The following is a 17159-nucleotide window of genomic DNA, read 5'->3' as shown; positions in this document are numbered from 1 at the left end:
AAAAGAACAAAGTTTTCCGCGAGACATTGCCCTCGCGACAATACATTGACGTCATGCCTTTCAAGGGCATAACCTACTTTGAGTATCAGGGGCGTAGGCAAAGGTCGGAAGGGGGGAGTGGGGGTAAACACCCGGAAATTTTCGGTTTTGCTTGCGTATACATATACAAACGCCCGCACGAACCTACGTAAAGAATGGTTGAACCCCCGCCCAGAAACAAATTTCTGGCTACGCCCGTGTTCAGGATCTTGTAGACCACACAATGTCTATAGTCGGTTACAACCTAAGCACAAACGCAAGCTTCGTTCTCAGCCGTCCCTGTCCCACCCCATCCAATTGAATTGGCTCATTTTTGTGACGTCAAGCGCGATACGCGGATATCAGATCGGTGGTTTTCTCATACAGACACATGTTAATGCCGCTGGCTTTCCATCACAAACTTGAACACTTGCAAGTTTCAGCAAATATTTTGACATCGCTGTTCGGGTAAGCGCAATATGTTGAGCAGAGACGACCAACCCGTAATTACAGAGAAAAGGTGACTTATTAACGGTCAATTATTGATAAGCGTAGTGTTTACATTAATGACAAAAAAATACTGATGAGTATACGATGAAAACCACCTACATAGCACTACTCCCTTGAAGACATACATGATTGGCAGGCGCATCGCTGTACACACCGGAGGCGAGACTTGTATTTTGTCTTCGATTGTTCTTACACGTCGGCTTGAGATGGTTTCGCTATGTTAAGCTCGCCGTTATTGGCCGAGGGGAAGCTACAGTAGCTTTGACAATGCTGCGCACTTTTACCGAGAGCACGCACGGATGCAATGCACGGGCGATATCCGTAATCTTTGGCAGCCGCGCGAAACGGGAGACGTCTCGCACGAGGCCGTCATATCAGCGTCGTCGCTGAGAGGCCATTGTTTGTTCAATTCCTGGACCGTGAAGTGCTTCGCGCTACGCTCTCACCCACAGAGTGCGAGCCCGAAGCAGCCATCCTTTCGTCTCGGGTTTCTTCGGCTTACACGTCCGGCCGTTGCGATCGAACCGAGTGCCGTTGACGGTTTGCGCTGGATTCGCATTTTGTCCGCGTGCGACGGTGTACGATGCACGTACCCTGGCAGATCGTTTTGTTAGCGGCAGCTGTGTGCGTGGTGCCGATCTCTGCGGACTATGCCTACGAGACCCGCTACTTCGAGACGAAGGTGAGACGGCGCTGCATAATCGTTATGTATTATAACGCACATTGGGCGACCAAGGAAACAAGGGGGCTGGGAAGAAGTGGAAACAGTACAGGTAATGATTGCGCTCTCTCTATTCCTGCGATCTGTATTTCTAAAATAGATCGGGAGGTCTCAGGGTGTAGGGCTTTAGACAAAGTTTGAAGGAGTGGGTGGACGGATCATCACACCTCTCTCTCAAATATTATGACATACATACATACATACATACATACATACATACATACATACATACATACATACATACATACATACATACATACATGCATGCATGCATGCATACATACATACACACACATACATACATACATACATACATACATACATACATACATACATACATACATACATACATACATACATACATACATACATACATACATACATACATACATACATACATACATACATACATACATACATACATACATACATACATACATACATACATGCATACATACATACATAACGTAGCTTTTGGCTCGAAATAAACACGAGAGATGGACCAAAAACTACGTAAGAATGAATCAACTAGCCTAACAAGTCACTCTGCTGAAACACATACATAGCGTTAGCGTTGGGTTCATATGATAAGTTTCTGCCGATTTATTGCCTGATAGAGGCTCTGTAAGTCCGCGCTTTCTGTTCCTTTCTTTCAAACACTTCTCTTTCTAGCTATTGTCCCCACTTTTCGACCTTGTCTTTAAGCGCATTTCTACGATCATTATGCTAAATCTTCCTACCGATTTTTCGTGAATAATAAAAAAAACACAGGTTTTCACGTGCCAGAACCACAATGATGGTGAGGCCCGCACTTGTAGGCGACGTTGAACTAATTTGGATCACCTCCACCTTAACGGCATCTGAATCCAATTTCATGGATGTTTTCTTGCATTTGGTTCCCGTCGATAATGCGACTGCAGCCCCCGGGAATGTAGACCTGAGACCGCGCCCATTATTTTGGCAGCACAATACACTAGCCACAAAAATACCACGGCGGTGCTTCTCTCGTTCCCCAACGTGATGTTTATCACATCTGTCGGAGTCGTTTTTGATATTCTGCAAATTGATGCGTACATCAAGGTGTCCAAAGCGCTGTGACGGTTGAGGTATAAATCTCGTTCACCAGAGGCTGAAGGGATGACGTGTGGCACATGGACCCATTGAGAATAAAGAAAGCTTTTTTTTTTAATTGCTCATGTGGCAGTGTTGAATCTGTTTCGCTAAGGAGAGAACTGCGGCAGCATAATGTCCCCTCGCTCCCCCGCAAAAATAAAATAACAGAGTGCATGCCGGTGCTTATCGGACCGCATCCTATACAGTGTGCGTTGCAACACCTCCTAGCCATTTGTCTTGTCCTAGCCTTTTGTCTTAGCCTTTTGTCCCGAAACCCACGCTATGTCTATGAGAGACGCCATAGTGGGAGACTTCTAGAAATTTCGACCATCTGGTGTTCTTTCACGTGCACTGACATCGCACAGTACACGGGCCTCCACCGAAATGTGACCGCGGTGGCTGAGATCGATCCAGCGACCTTCGGTTCAGCAGTCCAGCACCTCGGCCACTGAACCACCGTGGCGGACCCATCCTATTACGCGTGGACTTCTGATATTTCTCTCTTGCGCATGACACCCTGCTTTACATTTTCTCGACCCAAATCGCTACTTTTTGTTCCACACTCCTCGTTTCCTTCGCCTCGCTTTACTTCCTGTTACTATTGCCATTGATATTGCGTGAAAGATCTTGGTTGGTTATCGATGTAAAGAAGAAGGTGAAAAGAGAAAGAATAACAACAGCGAAATTCCTGGCAGTTGAGACGTCGCATCACCAAGCGATATTTGTCTGTAAATCCATCTCTGCCAAAAACAGTTGACAATAACTTCATCATTGTCAGCGCGATGTCATATTCCTCTTTTAGTGGCTCAGACCAATAGCCGCTTGACACAAAGTGCTCCAGAGCATGCCGGGGCAAATCAGAGGCTGGCACAGACGCGCTGTCAAGTTTTACAGCACCCGCCATGGTTTGCAGAGTCCGAAAGAAAATGATCCCCGTAATGGGGGGAGGATGCAAAATTTATGAAAAGGAAGTGATGACGCGCTTCTCACTGCGGCCGGCCATCGCTCCTTCTGGGGCAAAGAAACCAAGTTAGCTACGCACGAACCCGAAGAAGTGTGGAGCATGGTGGTATTCTTTGTTTCTCTTTCTTTCTTCACATCTGGAATTTCTTTCCGTTGCTCCTCTTATCTCCATTTTTCTGGGTCTTTGTTGTATCTACTTACTTATATTTCTTTCTCTCTGTATACTATATCTATTTCCCGTTACTAATCCATCTCTTTCTCTCTGTCTATTTCTCGCTTCCTACATCTTCCGATCTCCTTCGGTCGTCCTTTATCTTAAGTTTCTGTTTTCCATCCCTCTCTCTCTCTTTCTATTTATGTCATGCCTTTCTCTTCCTACTCCACATTTCCCCCTCACTCTCATTTCACACACGCACTCTAAAGAAAATGTAGGCCAACGGCAGAGGAAGATTATACTTTGAATGTTGCGCGACTGCTATGTAGAACTTGTCATGCGGCAGCTTGCTAATGATGCGGATAATTTCGGGTCACGACATTTTATGCTGAGCTGGCACAGGTTTCTGTATACAAAATATTGACCTGCAGCACTTTTTGCGTCAACACGTCTTTAACGTGTCTAAGGTACTAGATGTATAGGCCAGTGTGATGAAATAACAGCTCGTTTTTCTTCAGTTAAGCCTTAGTCATGGGAACTACTCCATCTGCAGTTTTACAGCCCCACGTTTATTGTATACTTTCAGGTGGACCACTTCGGCTACGCCAACAATGACACTTACAAGATGCGTTACCTCTTCGCCGATCAGTACTGGGACCACCAGGGTGGACCCATATTCTTCTACACAGGAAACGAAGGCAGCATCACAACGTTTGCAAACAACAGCGTAAGATGGTTAAAAAAATGAAACCTCTTTTGCATGCATACGCGGCTGGACCGGAGCTGTTTCGAACAAAGGTGCATTAAATGCACATGACTTTCTCTGCTTTAGTGTGCGTAATGCGTAGTAGGGGGGAATGTTTCTCAATTAGTTGCAAACATCACCTTCCCTGCTCAGGCATCACACGCTTATTCGCACAATCACAGAGCAGGAAGCATTTAAGGGTTGTGTCGCGGGCCTATCAACTGAATAGACTCTATAGCTTCTATTCACACATATGTGTGTGCATTATACTTTTTTACTTACGCCCTGTAGCGAAACATTATTTGATTGGGAGGCCTCCTCGACCATATAGCCTCCGCTATCAGCTCCGACAACTGCCGGAGCCAATCGTGAAGGCCACGCTTCCCATTGAGCTTAAAGGTGACGGCCTCTGCAGTATACAAGTTGGAGTTACTGCATATTACTGCATTTAGTGTATATGCTATGTAAAAGCATCATGTACAGTGACTCTATAGAGTCTAGGTATTCTATGGATCGCTACCCCGGCCTCAGATCGGTTCACCAGCTTTAGCCGGCTTTCGGGGGTTTCATTGGTCTGATATCAGTGTTGAATAATGTTGGTTAATCGTTGTTTTGGTTAATGTGACCATACGATTTTAACAGCGTAATAAACTGTTACATGTTTATAATTCGACGCGTCTACTCATTGCTCCGACTGCTCTTGTTACGGAAATGCGCCGTACTATCTTCTTTTTTCCAGGGGCTGATGTGGGACTGGGCTCCCGAGTTCAGGGCACTGTTGATATTTGCGGAGCACCGGTACTATGGCAAATCAATGCCGTATGGAAAGGACTCGTTCAAGGTGAAGTTTTTTTTTTTTACCGTGGCTTTTACTGTGAAGCGAGTGTTACGAGTCTTTATCGTTCTACAAACGTCTGATATACTTTTCTGCAGTTAGAGTTCAATGTTTTGATTTTAGTTTGTTTGAACTCTGCTGCACTCTCATCACTATCATCAATTTCATTGGAACTTCAAACCATACCAGAGCTCAATTTCAGAAAACCTTTTGTTTTACTGAAAACGCACCCTTCCATTATATTCAGTAGTCTTCGCCGCCTATTTTCTGCGAATGTCTTGCGCTGTTCGTAAAATATGGATGGCTTGCACTGACGTCACATAAAATGCCGCGTTTAAGCACCAACACGCTGGGACGCAATATTTCTGTTGTCGCGTTAGTATTATCACTTCACCGCATGCTGGTTCCTTTGTTATTCATGCACAGAATCCCAGTAACTTTCTAGCGACGTCGTCATCTCACTGAAGCAGGTTGATGGCTACGGGATTATCCTTCCTTGACGTATCTGGCCTTCCACGGTTAGAGCCATATTATGCGTCCATGACGTCACGTGCAAGCTATTGACGTAGCATGCAAAAACAAATAGATGTATCAAACTGAAAATGTGAAGGAGCAAAAAAAAAAACGTTACAGCTTTGCTGCAAAGGCGAAGCAATGAGTGCGATAGCAACAAATTAGAAGGTCACACGCAGAATGGCAAGCAGATCGAAGCATGCTCCGCGATTCTCACGCACAATTAACACACGAAGCGCACTCGCAGGTACAGATAAACGCGAATAAGCGTCCCAGTTGTTACTTCGCTGTCTTTGAAAAGCGCGCTCTTTCCGCAAACAGAGACTGTGCAACGATTGCAGTGACCTTTGTGCGCCCGGTAACTACGGCAGAATCGTTCCGGTGGTGGTGGTGGTAGTGGTTACAATGAAGAGGAAAAAGGCACCTAATTTCTGTCTGCCTTCAGGCGACACGGCGCAGTGCCTTATAGGGGTGGGGGGAAGGAGGGATAAAAAGAATAGAAGGAAAGTAGAAGCAGAAGAAGACAGCCAACGAGAGGAAAAAGAAGGAGATAGGAAAGTGGGGATCCGGTCGAAGCAGTCCAAGGGCGGGGTGCCACAATGCGAGAGCTACACGGTGAAAGCTCAAGGACAGCCAAGACATAAGATGCTCCCAACAGCAAGATAAGGGCGCAAGAACGTGCGTTCAGGGAATTTACGACCACTCACTCTCTCCGCGAGGCAAAGTACGCGTGGAAGATGAGGGCTCGCGCGCGTGTCGCTGTGCGCTCATTGCGCCATCTTGCTGTTAATGCCAAAACCATTATAGTTCTCTTCCGAGAGGCCCATTATTAGCGGCAAGCAGTAGATATAAATAGGTTCCCGCTTATATGCTGAAAGACGTTCTCCGCGGTGGCTCAGTGGTTAATGCCTTGCACTCACGAAGCAGAGGTACCAAGTTCGATTCTGCGCACCTGAGTCTTTTTCTGCACTTTTTTTTCTTTCTTGCGTGTCCATAAATATATATATATACATATACGGTGAGTGACGCTGACGTCGCTGGCAAACTCCAGCCGAGAGTGCCCATATAATTGCGCAATAATAAAAACTTCTGCAAGAACGTTTGAACGTGTCATTGTGTCTATCAGGGAGATCACGCGAGTACACGTGTTCTCCGGGCCCAAGGGACTACGCAATATATCTCATAATTATCCCTCTCGAAACCAGCCCCTACTGCGATATAGGAGCGCCTGATTACGCCGTCGTTCTTGGTGGTGGGAAGCGCTTGAGCTGTAGGGCGTATACCTTTCCAGAGCCCGGTCCACCTCGGCTACCTCACAGTGGAGCAGGCATTGGCCGACTACGCTGACCTGTTGCAGTACATACGCAACACGTTGCCTGGAGCCCGAGACAGCCAAGTGGTTTCGTTCGGCGGTTCCTACGGTGGCATGCTGGCAGCATGGTTCCGAATGAAGTACCCACACGTGACAGCTGCGTGAGCATAGTGTCTGAGTTCATTTCATCTATAGTCATAGCGTGAGAACAGAACGACGACACAGAGACACGAAGGACACGAGCGCACGAAGGGCATTAGCGCTCGTGTCCTTCGTGTCTCTGTGTCGTCGCTGTGTTCTCGTGCTATAACTATCGTCATGTTATACCAACTAGCCCGAGCTGCCACACTTCATTTCACCGTAATTTTTTACAGATAAGAAAAAAGCCAGTTTTGGTATGGAAGTAAAAAAAAAGTGATGTTAAAGAGTTACCGACATCAATTTTCGAAACTGACTTTACTCCGTCATAAAAATCTCTCTGAGCAAGTGTGAAGCTCAGTATTTGCTGATGAGCTATTTTAGAGCAAAGCTATTATTTATTTTGTTTTTATTTACTTATTACATACTGCTGAAACGAAGTCTATGCAAGGTAGGCAGAACGCGATTAAAAAGTAAAACAATCTTGTTAGTTGAACTATACAGTCCTTGGGATACAATGGAAGAGAAACCCCGAAAAAAAACGCATCCTAAGGTAACCAACCTTACACAATACAAGTGTGTAAAATAAATGGTACAATATTTACATGGGTTATTTGTTCTAATCATTAATGGTACGCGAGAAAAATAATATTTGAATAGGTTATTTTGGGCAAAATAGGCGGTCAGAGCATTTAGGTGATGGCGAGTAGGCCTCGTCAATAGGGGACTTAAATGCGCGCTTTCCTATGATGAGCGGCGTCGCCGTTGCCGTCAGTGGTGTAACCAAGCGCCATGAAGAAATAACATCAGAAAATAATACCCAGGATTGAACGGAATTCGAGCCCGTGCCCTCTGCGTGGCCGGTGAGTATTCTACTACAAGTCACGCTGGCACTCAAAAGGACTTTGAAAAAGGCCCTATACAGGCGTTCCATCGGGCCAAAAATGGCGTTAACCTATGTAATAAAGACTGGTAGAAGAGTCAAATAACATCCAGAACACAATTCCAATTGCGCAACGGGTGTGTGGCTTAATGCTTCGCACCCACTGCAAAGTGCTCTCATAATTCTTCATCGTCATCAGCCATCACATGCAACATCAAAGTTCTCATAGTACCTTATAGATAAGTAGTGGCTATCCCGCCTATACGCTGAAGGAGGAACAATGTCATAGTCGGTGCTGTCTTACTCAGCCAGTACCTCACGAAAAGCCAAAAATTAAAATATAGTTGGTCTTGCCCCAACACGAAGCTGTGATCAGAATTCGCATTAGGCAGTATCGTAATCGTTGGCGAATTTCTTTAGACCCAGCCTGTGTAACTCTGTATCTCAGTGCGTCCGTACGAACGCGCCGCAACGCGCTCCCCTCACCGCAGCTCTCAGAGCTGTGCCAAGTACGTCACACCGCAGCTGCTCGTTGACGTCACTCTCTTCCTCGCCTGCCGCGCGCTCGCCGCAGCGCCCGCAGGTGCTGCCTCGTCCGTTCCCCCTCAACGCCTGCCACTACTGCCCCTCGCTATACCGCCGACTCGTTGGTTCACCCGCAATAAACATTACGCGTACCTATCATACGCGTTGAAACATGAACGTCGTCTGTGAATCGTGTAAGGAGAACGTGCATATATCTGCTCTTTGCCAACTTCGACGTCGAATGTCTGCAGGAACCTCTCAGCGTGCACTTCACCGATCACAAGGCCGTGTTAGTCAAGGCTAAACGCGCGCCAGCTCTTGTCAAGCGCCTGTGTCCACTCTCAAGAAACGACAAGACCTACGCCAGCCATCGAGGGAATCTTTCAGCGCTCACCGCGGTATCCCGCGTTAGTGCCGTTCAACCTGTGACGCCACCCGTGGGTAACGCTGCTGCTTCGCATTCCATCAAGGCTCTTTTTGGGAATTGTTGAGGGGCTGATAAGCGGGCTATTTGGTATATATCACTAATGAAATAGGAATATTGGTGCGAATTTTCGAAATGGGATATTGAAGTCAATTTTGGGGGGAAGGGAAGGTGGTGCGAATTTTTTTAATAGGATATTGAAGTCAATTTTTTTGGGGCGCACCTACAGACATAGATACTAGCGTGAAGTCGGTGAGTTCTATTCTGGTGAGTTCACTCACCAGTGCGGCTACTTGCGATGATGTCAGGTACATCAACGTACAAAATGGCCCGTTCGGCGTCACTGTAACAATCAAAATGGCTGCTCGTGCGCCACAAAAGTAGCGGAGTAGGGGTGGAGAGATCACAGTGTGATGCGCGACCGCGTGACCGAGAAGCTCGTTCCGCGTCTTGACGTCAGCAGGAACCGAAACTATCTTTTACAAACATGTGATTGATTATACAGAATTCCCTCACGCTTGGCAGGACACATCGTCAGATCTTGAGGACATTTTCTTTCATAAGACGCAAGAAGAAAAAAAGAAGAAAACAACAAAATTCTCGTAGGTACCCCCATAAAGGCTATTTATTCACCAGCCTATAAAAATACAAAATACAAACAGGCGCATTATCCTTTCCTGGCGTTTCTCGTTTTTTTCGGCTCACTTCGGCTAAGAACAGTGATTCACGTGACGTCTATAGTGTGCGTACTCTCGGTTAATTCAGATACGCAAAATATCAGGTGCGAATTGCCTCCTGCACTGATTCACTATGTAGCCGCCCACCTCCTAGTCACGCATGGTTATTGCGCGCGATCAACTGATTTCACTTGTGTGTTTTCGTGAGTACGCAAGCGGGGACAACAGCGTGTAGCCGACAAGCGCAAAGCCCTGATAGGCTCAACGCTTATAGTGCTGACTTTGTACACGTGCTTGCACTCATCATTCAGCTCTTCGTCCGCGATAGCTTGACGGCGCGTGGACTGTTCCATCAGACAGTCGCTTCAAAGGGTGACGGCGCTTCCTTGCACGCGTCCTTCGTACCGTCACTAATTCTGATGCGCTGCTTGGGAAGCCGATGCCGCTCGTTTCGCCGTGGTCGGCGCGCCAGTTGTTTCGCTCGAAGCACGTTTGAGAGCGCTGCAGTACGGTAGCGCACGTGCGCAGTAACTTGATGTTATTTAATATTTTTTGCGCTTTTTTTTTTAAACGGTGGAAAAAATCAGCACGCAGCATATGCAGGACTGCATTAAAGCTACGCGAACAGCGCGGTGCACCGTTTTCATCGTGGTCTGGTGTTGGTATCAATTAAAAAAACTAAATACACCGACGATTACGGCACTGTCTAATGTGAATTCTGTGCGCAGCTTCGTGTTGGGGCAAGCAGCACGGTATCGATTACGCCATAAATCGTAATTTTTGTGAAATAGGACAGCACCCATGCACTGCGCCATTATTCGTCTTTCTGCGCACTGAGAGAGGTACCCGCTGTATACCTGTTGGCTATTATGTGCACATTGTTGATGCTGCGTGTGGCTGATGACGATGAAAAGTTATGGCTGAGCACTCTGCAGTGAGCATGATGAAACGACGCACTCGTTGCACACAATTAACATTGTGTGATGACTGGTTGTTATTTCATTCTTCTGCCACGCTATATTGCATATTGCATGATTTGGTGGCCCGCGCCCTTGACTGTTACGAAGAAGGTTCGGCTTCGAATCCTATGCGATTTTGGCTATATTACTCATTTTTATTTCTTTTTCACGCCTATCGGTTACGCCACCATCTGCGATGGCTATACGGTGATGCCGCCTAAAGCAGGAACGAGTGCCTGAGAGCTGCGCTCTGAAGGATGGCGTGGTTCTTATATCGTGGATGACTCTGTTGGCTTTCTTTATAACCATCCGGGCACTAATTGTTAGAAGAAAGAACATCAAATAGCAGATAATGCAGGTGCCGCATTTTCGGGTTCCCTTAAATCGCCATAGGACGTTGCCACTAAAAATTAGATCAGCCGCTCTGGTGGGTCCTCTGCAGCATAACTAGACGTACAGGGGGTTCAAACGTTCCCAGGCCAGTATCCCATGCATTTCTATCAAAGCGTGGCCTGGGAACTTTTGAGAAAAACTGTATATTACCCTAAGTTGAATATTAAAGATATTGCAAAAACAACCTTAATTACTTAAATAATTAAAAGCAGTGTAAGAGATTTGAATTATCGCCACATGATGACAATTCACATGTAGTTGGTTTCATTCAGTTGCGTTTAACGACATTTTTTTAATACTTGGTTTGAGATACGTGAAGTATCCTGCACGTATCAAAATATACATGCACGCTGTTTACATGGTGATCAACATTGAACGTCACTCGATAATGATCACTCGTCTTGGGGTGTTTGCTTAACACGCGTGAATCTACTATAAACGAAATAAATATCTTGCGAGAGCATGCATGCCATGCTATGTAATGCCTAGATCACTCATTTTTCACAATTCACTTCACAGGGCACTGGCGGCCAGCGCGCCAATTCTACAGTTTCAAGACATTACACCCTGCGGGGCCCAGAGCGCCGTAATCACTGGTGCCTTCAGGAAGGATTCAGAGCTGTGCGTAGAGGCCATCAGGAAGTCGTGGGGAATCATCAAGAACATGTCTTCCACAGGTGAGTCGCGTAAACAGAGCGAAACAACTCGCAGATTGCCTTGTCCATTTGCCTAAGACCGGTCGAAAGTGAAAGCCGCTAGAGTCTTAAATTGAACTGATTGTATACAATAATTTTTGACAAAAAAAAAAACGGCGCGAAAACTGAACAAACACGACAGGACAAAAGCACGGCGCTGACTACCGGTCTTTACTAATCCGGCATATACCGAGAACATGTTTATTTTTCATTGTTATCCTTAAAACCAGGAGTGCCATGGGAGCCAGCTGCCCAAACAAAACACCCGGGTGATACGTTAGCATTCGAAGAAAGCGTGTTCTGTATTGAGTCACCACAGCAAGTACATGAATACTTTTTTTTTACTTAACCCCTGAACATTCTAAGACAATTCCTGTACGCCTAAGGCAGTATATTCACGTTCTGTTAGAATGGGGAAGACGAAACAAGGAAGGAAATTAGGTAGGCTTGAATATTAGACGTCTAGGTGCAGCGTATCCGGTTGGGCAAATCAGACGAGACACAAGCCAAGACCACACTCGTGCACTGATCCCTGCGTGCGTTCCTCGATCGTGCCTGGCCTGTGTTGCGCAAAGCGATATCCAGTAAAGGAAATACGTCATCAGTATTCAAATCAAGGTGTTATATAACACCTTACAACACAAATATTCAAATCAAGGTGTTATATAACACCTGTTACGACTGTTACGACCGGCCCTAGGGAACCAAGCAAGAGGAGTTTGGGAGAGAACCGGTTCTTGACCGACTGTGTCGTCCACCCCCACCTCCCCATTCAGGCTCCCCCTCTCGCCGGGAGAACTCCGGAATCTGCTGTGCGTTCGTGACCATGTTTGGGCATTTTTTAGGGCGCCGTGACCATATATGGACATCGTGTTAGGTTGTGCCACTCCATGTGTTGTGAGGTGTGTTTCCCCCTCTCTCGTGGCCGAGGTGCCGGAGCCACCGTATTGGCTGACGATGCGGACAGTGCGCCCAGTGTCGGCAACGCGGCGCTATAAAATGCCGAAGACGTTTTGTATCTCTTCACTCTTCTCTCTATGGTTCAGTTGATGACTTCTCCACATGTAAATAAATCTCTGTCGTTTGTTCGGGCGCTTCTTTCTCGCTGAATTGTTGGACGATGGATCCTGCGACGGGGCCAGCTACCGAAAACGAGACCGGCAGGACCCGGAGTCACAACAACTGGATGGCAGCGGCGGGATGCTGATAACCCCGAAAGCGACCACTGGACGGAGTGAGCCCGAAGTTCAACAACGGGACGACAGGAGAAGGACGACACGAGCTCATCGACTTCCAAAGGGAATCGAACGGCACTTCTGAGAGGCACGACGCCGGAGACATGACTGCGAACTGGGTGAGTGCCGGCTTTCTCTGTAAAATTTTACCAGGCATTTACTCTATGTGTTAAGTAAAAGCTGGTAGAGAGGGGCTGTCTTGGTCATTGGGTTAACAGGTAACTTGCGTCAAGCAGAAATTGTGTGATAGCTTGGTTAAGCTCTTTCTGTCAGTGGCGTCAAGGTTAACAGTGGCAGGGCAGGATTCCGTATAAGAGCTGTTTGAAGCTTTATTCGTAGACTAAGTTAACGGAAAACTTGAGGCAACGCAGGAACCTAGAACTGTCGTTTCCGTCAAGGTTAATTAGTTGCAGGACAGGAATCTTTGTGGAACAGAGACAGCGGTACTGGAGGCAGCCATGAATCTGAAATCCCTGCGAAAGTCCATGTTGTTGCTACTTGCAAGGGAGTTGAATCTGGAGGTGTCGGACTCTCAAAGAAAGCCAGAGCTGATAGAGGCGATTCTCGCATTGGGGGCGGAGGATGACGAGCTGTCAGAATGTGTCGAGGAGATTCAGGAGAGGCAAGCGGCAGAGGCCGAAAGAAAGGCGGCCGCGGCCGAGGCCGAAAGGAAAGCGGCAGAAGCCGAGGCAGATAAGATGCGAATGCCCGAGCTTAAAATGAAGCGCCTCGAGCTAGAGATTAGCCATAATAGTAGAACAGGAGGCAGCGAGGCATCCGGTACCGCAGAGCGGGTCAGGTTCAAAATGACGGACCTAATGAGATCGTACAAGCTAGGGGAGGACATTGGGCTGTTTCTCGTCAACTTTGAGAGAACTTGTGAAAGGCAAGGTTTCAGCCAGGATACGTGGCCTCAACGCTTGTTGTCCCTACTTCCGGGGGAGGCCTCAGATGTAATCGCGCGCCTCACGAAAGAGGAGGCTGACGAGTACAGTGAGGTAAAGTCGAGCCTTCTCAAGAAATACAGGTTGTCAGCGGAAGGTTTCAGACAAAAATTTCGCAACGCCATAAAAGAGAACAATGATTCATACCCGGAGTTTGCTTACAAGTTAATGGCCAACATGGGGGAGTGGCTCAAAGAGGCAAAGGCGTATGGGAATCATGACAAGGTGCTCGAGTGTATCGGTCTGGAACAATTCTATCAAAGGTTACCAGAAAAGGTGAGGTTCTGGGTGCAGGATAGACCGGACGTGAACACCGTAACGAAAGCCGCAGAGCTCGCTGAAGAATTCGTTACGCGCCGCGCCCTCGGGGCAAACAGCGAGCCTAAAAGGGAAAAATTCCTACTACCGAATAAGGCGCCGTTTAGAAAACAACCGACAAGTCTCGCACAAAAGGGTGAGGAAAACAATTCATCTAACCATGAGGCGTCGGCAGAGGCAAGCAATAGGAAATTTGAGGCGAGAAAACCGGCTGCTTGTTTCAATTGCCACGAAACAGGGCACTTCGCGAAACACTGCCCGAAAGAAAAGGTGGCCTTTTTATATATAAATGAAGCTGACGAGAACATGAAGTTGTTAGAGCCCTATATGTACGACCTTACCGTGAACGGCAAGCAGTGTCGGGTTCTTAGAGACTCCGCAGCCACTATGGGCGCAGTTCATCCGTCTTTTGTTCAGTCCGGACAGTATTCAGGAGACTGTGCCTGGATTAGACAAGCCGTAGAAGCAAGCAGTCAGTGCCTCCCCGTAGCTAAAGTTGTCCTTAAAGGCGCATTTGGTACGTTGGAAACGGAAGCCGCGGTATCGCCATATCTACCCCCTCAGTATCCTTACTTATTTTCAAATAAGTCAGATCAAATGCTGAAGGAGAAAGGTCTAACGTTGGGAGAAGGCATAATGCGGGCACTGACTAGATCGAAGGCACGTGCGCTGGCTGCGAGAGCAACATTCACTGAGGCAAACAAGCCTCAAATCGACAACGGGCCTGGTTGCGAGTTGGACACCACGGTAACAAATCGACTTGTGCGAGAACAGGCTGCAGAAGCCGTAGTCGCGGAGGCAACCATTCCTAAAGGCGACGTTTAACCTCCTCCCGAATTGGAAGGGGTCAATTACGCCTCGTTGACCGAGCAAATAGAAAATGCCGTTGCTCCCAAGCCGATTCCTGGTAGTACAGAGGATAGCACAGAGGGTGACACATTCCAGGTACTAGGAAATACAAAAGAGTTGTGTGTCATGCCAACTTCGGATAATTTCAGTCGGCTGCTGCAGGTGAGTCCCGCTTCATTAATAACCGAACAAAAGGGGGACCCGACGCTTAAGCAATTCCAGGACAGCTCGAAAGAGGGAATCGCCAAACGAAATGTGAGATTCCAAGAGAGGAGCGGCATACTCTATCGAAAATATCTAGATAGGCGAGGAGTAGAGTTTGACCAGGTAGTCGTACCTCAGGCGTATCGTCAGGATTTGCTTAGTTTGGTGCATGGAGGATCATGGTCAGGCCACTTAGGCGTAAAAAAGACGAAAAATCGTCTTTTACAGGAATACTACTGGCCCGGATGCTTTAAAGATGTAGAGAGGTTTGTAAAATCTTGCGATGTGTGTCAGCGAGTGGGTAAGCCGGGAGATAAGGCGAAATTTCCAATGAAGCTGGTACCCGTAATCACGGAACCCTTTCGTCGGTTGGTAATTGACACAGTAGGTCCTTTGCCCAAGACAACTTCAGGCTACCGTCACATCCTGACCTTAATCTGCCCAGCTACTAAATTTCCAGAGGCGGTCCCGCTAAAAGAGCTAAGTTCCGTCGAAGTAGTGAACGCACTTCTGTCCGTGTTTGCCCGGGTAGGCTTTCTTGCCGAGATACAATCAGACCAGGGCACCATTTTCACGAGTGCCTTAACGACAACCTTTCTAGAGCGGTGTGGCGTGAAATTATTGCATAGTTCAGTCTACCATCCGCAGTCGAACTCGATAGAAAAGCTTCACTCCGTGATGAAGCGAGTGTTAAGAGCCTTATGTTTTGAACGAAAAACTGACTGGGAAATGTGCTTACCTGCAACGATGTTTGCACTAAGAACTGCACCACATGAGACAACAGGGTTTACGCCAGCGGAACTTGTTTACGGCCGCAGACTGCGGTCTCCTCTTCGTATGCTGAGAGAGCCGTGGGAAGGTCAGGGTGATGATCCTGTAGTAGTGGAATATGTTCTCACCTTATTGGATCGTCTAACAAAAGCCCAAGAACTGACCGAGAGTGCGATGACCAAAGCACAGCAGAAGGCTAAGCTTTACTACGATCGGACAGCTAAAGCGCGACACTTTGCTGTAGGAGACAGGGTCATGTTGTTGAGGCCCTCCCAAAAGAATAAGCTTGAAGTGCAATGGGTCGGCCCGGCCGAGATTACTCGAAAATTGTCTGACACCAACTATGTGGTAAAATTACCAGGAAGTCGTAAGGTACACCAGGTGTATCATAGCAACTTACTCAAACCCTATAAAGAGAGGGAAGCCATCGTGAACATGACTTTAAATGTTCCGGAAGAGGTTCCGGCAGAAATCCCTGAATTAGCTCCCGAATCGGACGAAGTCCCGATCGAGAAAAGAGTTGAGGATTTAGTATCAAAGTCACAGCTGACAATGAAGCAGAAGCAGGAATTGCGTGGTCTTTTGACCGAGTTTCAGGACAGATTTGTAAGCGAGCCAGGCCGGACATCCATCCTCACTCATGACATAGAGCTTACCTCGTCGGAACCGGTAAGATCTAAGACGTATCGGGTGTCACCTCGCCGGCTTGAGCTAATAAAAGCAGAGGTTAACAGGATGCTGGGATTGGCCGTGATTGAGCCGTGTGAAAGTGATTACACTTCCCCGTCAATTCTTGTGGAGGTACCCGGCAAAGATCCGCGTCCTTGCGTAGACTATCGTAAGTTAAACCTCATCACCAAGGATCAGGCATACCCAATTCCCCACATTGAGGAACGCGTCGAGAGAGTAAGCAGCGCGCAATTTATCTCAACGCTAGACCTAGTGAGAGGTTACTGGCAGGTGCCGCTCACCGAGAGGGCGAGCCGGTATGCTGCATTTATTTCACCATTGGGGACGTTCCGCCCTAAAGTGTTGAGTTTCGGCCTAAAGAACGCGCCTTACTGTTTTTCAAACTTAATGGATAAGGTTTTGCGGGGTCAAGAGGACTTCGCATTGCCTTACTTGGACGACGTCGCCGTGTTTTCCTCGTCCTGGCCAGAACACTTGGCGCATTTGAGAGCAGTACTGACACGCCTACGCGAAGCAGGTTTAACGGTAAAGGCGCCCAAGTGTCAGCTAGCACAAGCAGAGGTACTCTAT

The 17159-nt window shown here is 47.3% G+C and overlaps 1 protein-coding gene across 1 annotated transcript in view; it reads left to right on the top strand.

Annotated features, from left to right (window-relative positions):
• The first annotated feature begins 912 nt into the window (after positions 1 to 912).
• LOC119180737 (lysosomal Pro-X carboxypeptidase) overlaps positions 913 to 17159 on the top strand; it is a 65529-nt gene continuing 49282 nt past the window's right edge. The window contains exons 1-5 of the mRNA XM_037431871.2: positions 913 to 1210; positions 4066 to 4206; positions 4964 to 5065; positions 6864 to 7045; positions 11403 to 11560. Of these exons, the coding sequence (XP_037287768.2) occupies positions 1112 to 1210; positions 4066 to 4206; positions 4964 to 5065; positions 6864 to 7045; positions 11403 to 11560 (682 nt within the window). The 5' untranslated portion in view covers positions 913 to 1111. The remainder of the gene's footprint in view (positions 1211 to 4065; positions 4207 to 4963; positions 5066 to 6863; positions 7046 to 11402; positions 11561 to 17159) is intronic.

The sequence above is a fragment of the Rhipicephalus microplus genome, chromosome 10 (assembly GCF_043290135.1).
Source record: "Rhipicephalus microplus isolate Deutch F79 chromosome 10, USDA_Rmic, whole genome shotgun sequence".
NCBI classification, from domain to species: Eukaryota; Metazoa; Arthropoda; class Arachnida; order Ixodida; family Ixodidae; genus Rhipicephalus; species Rhipicephalus microplus.
Note: the sequence above shows the minus strand (reverse complement) of the source record. Positions and strands in the feature narration are given on the sequence as shown.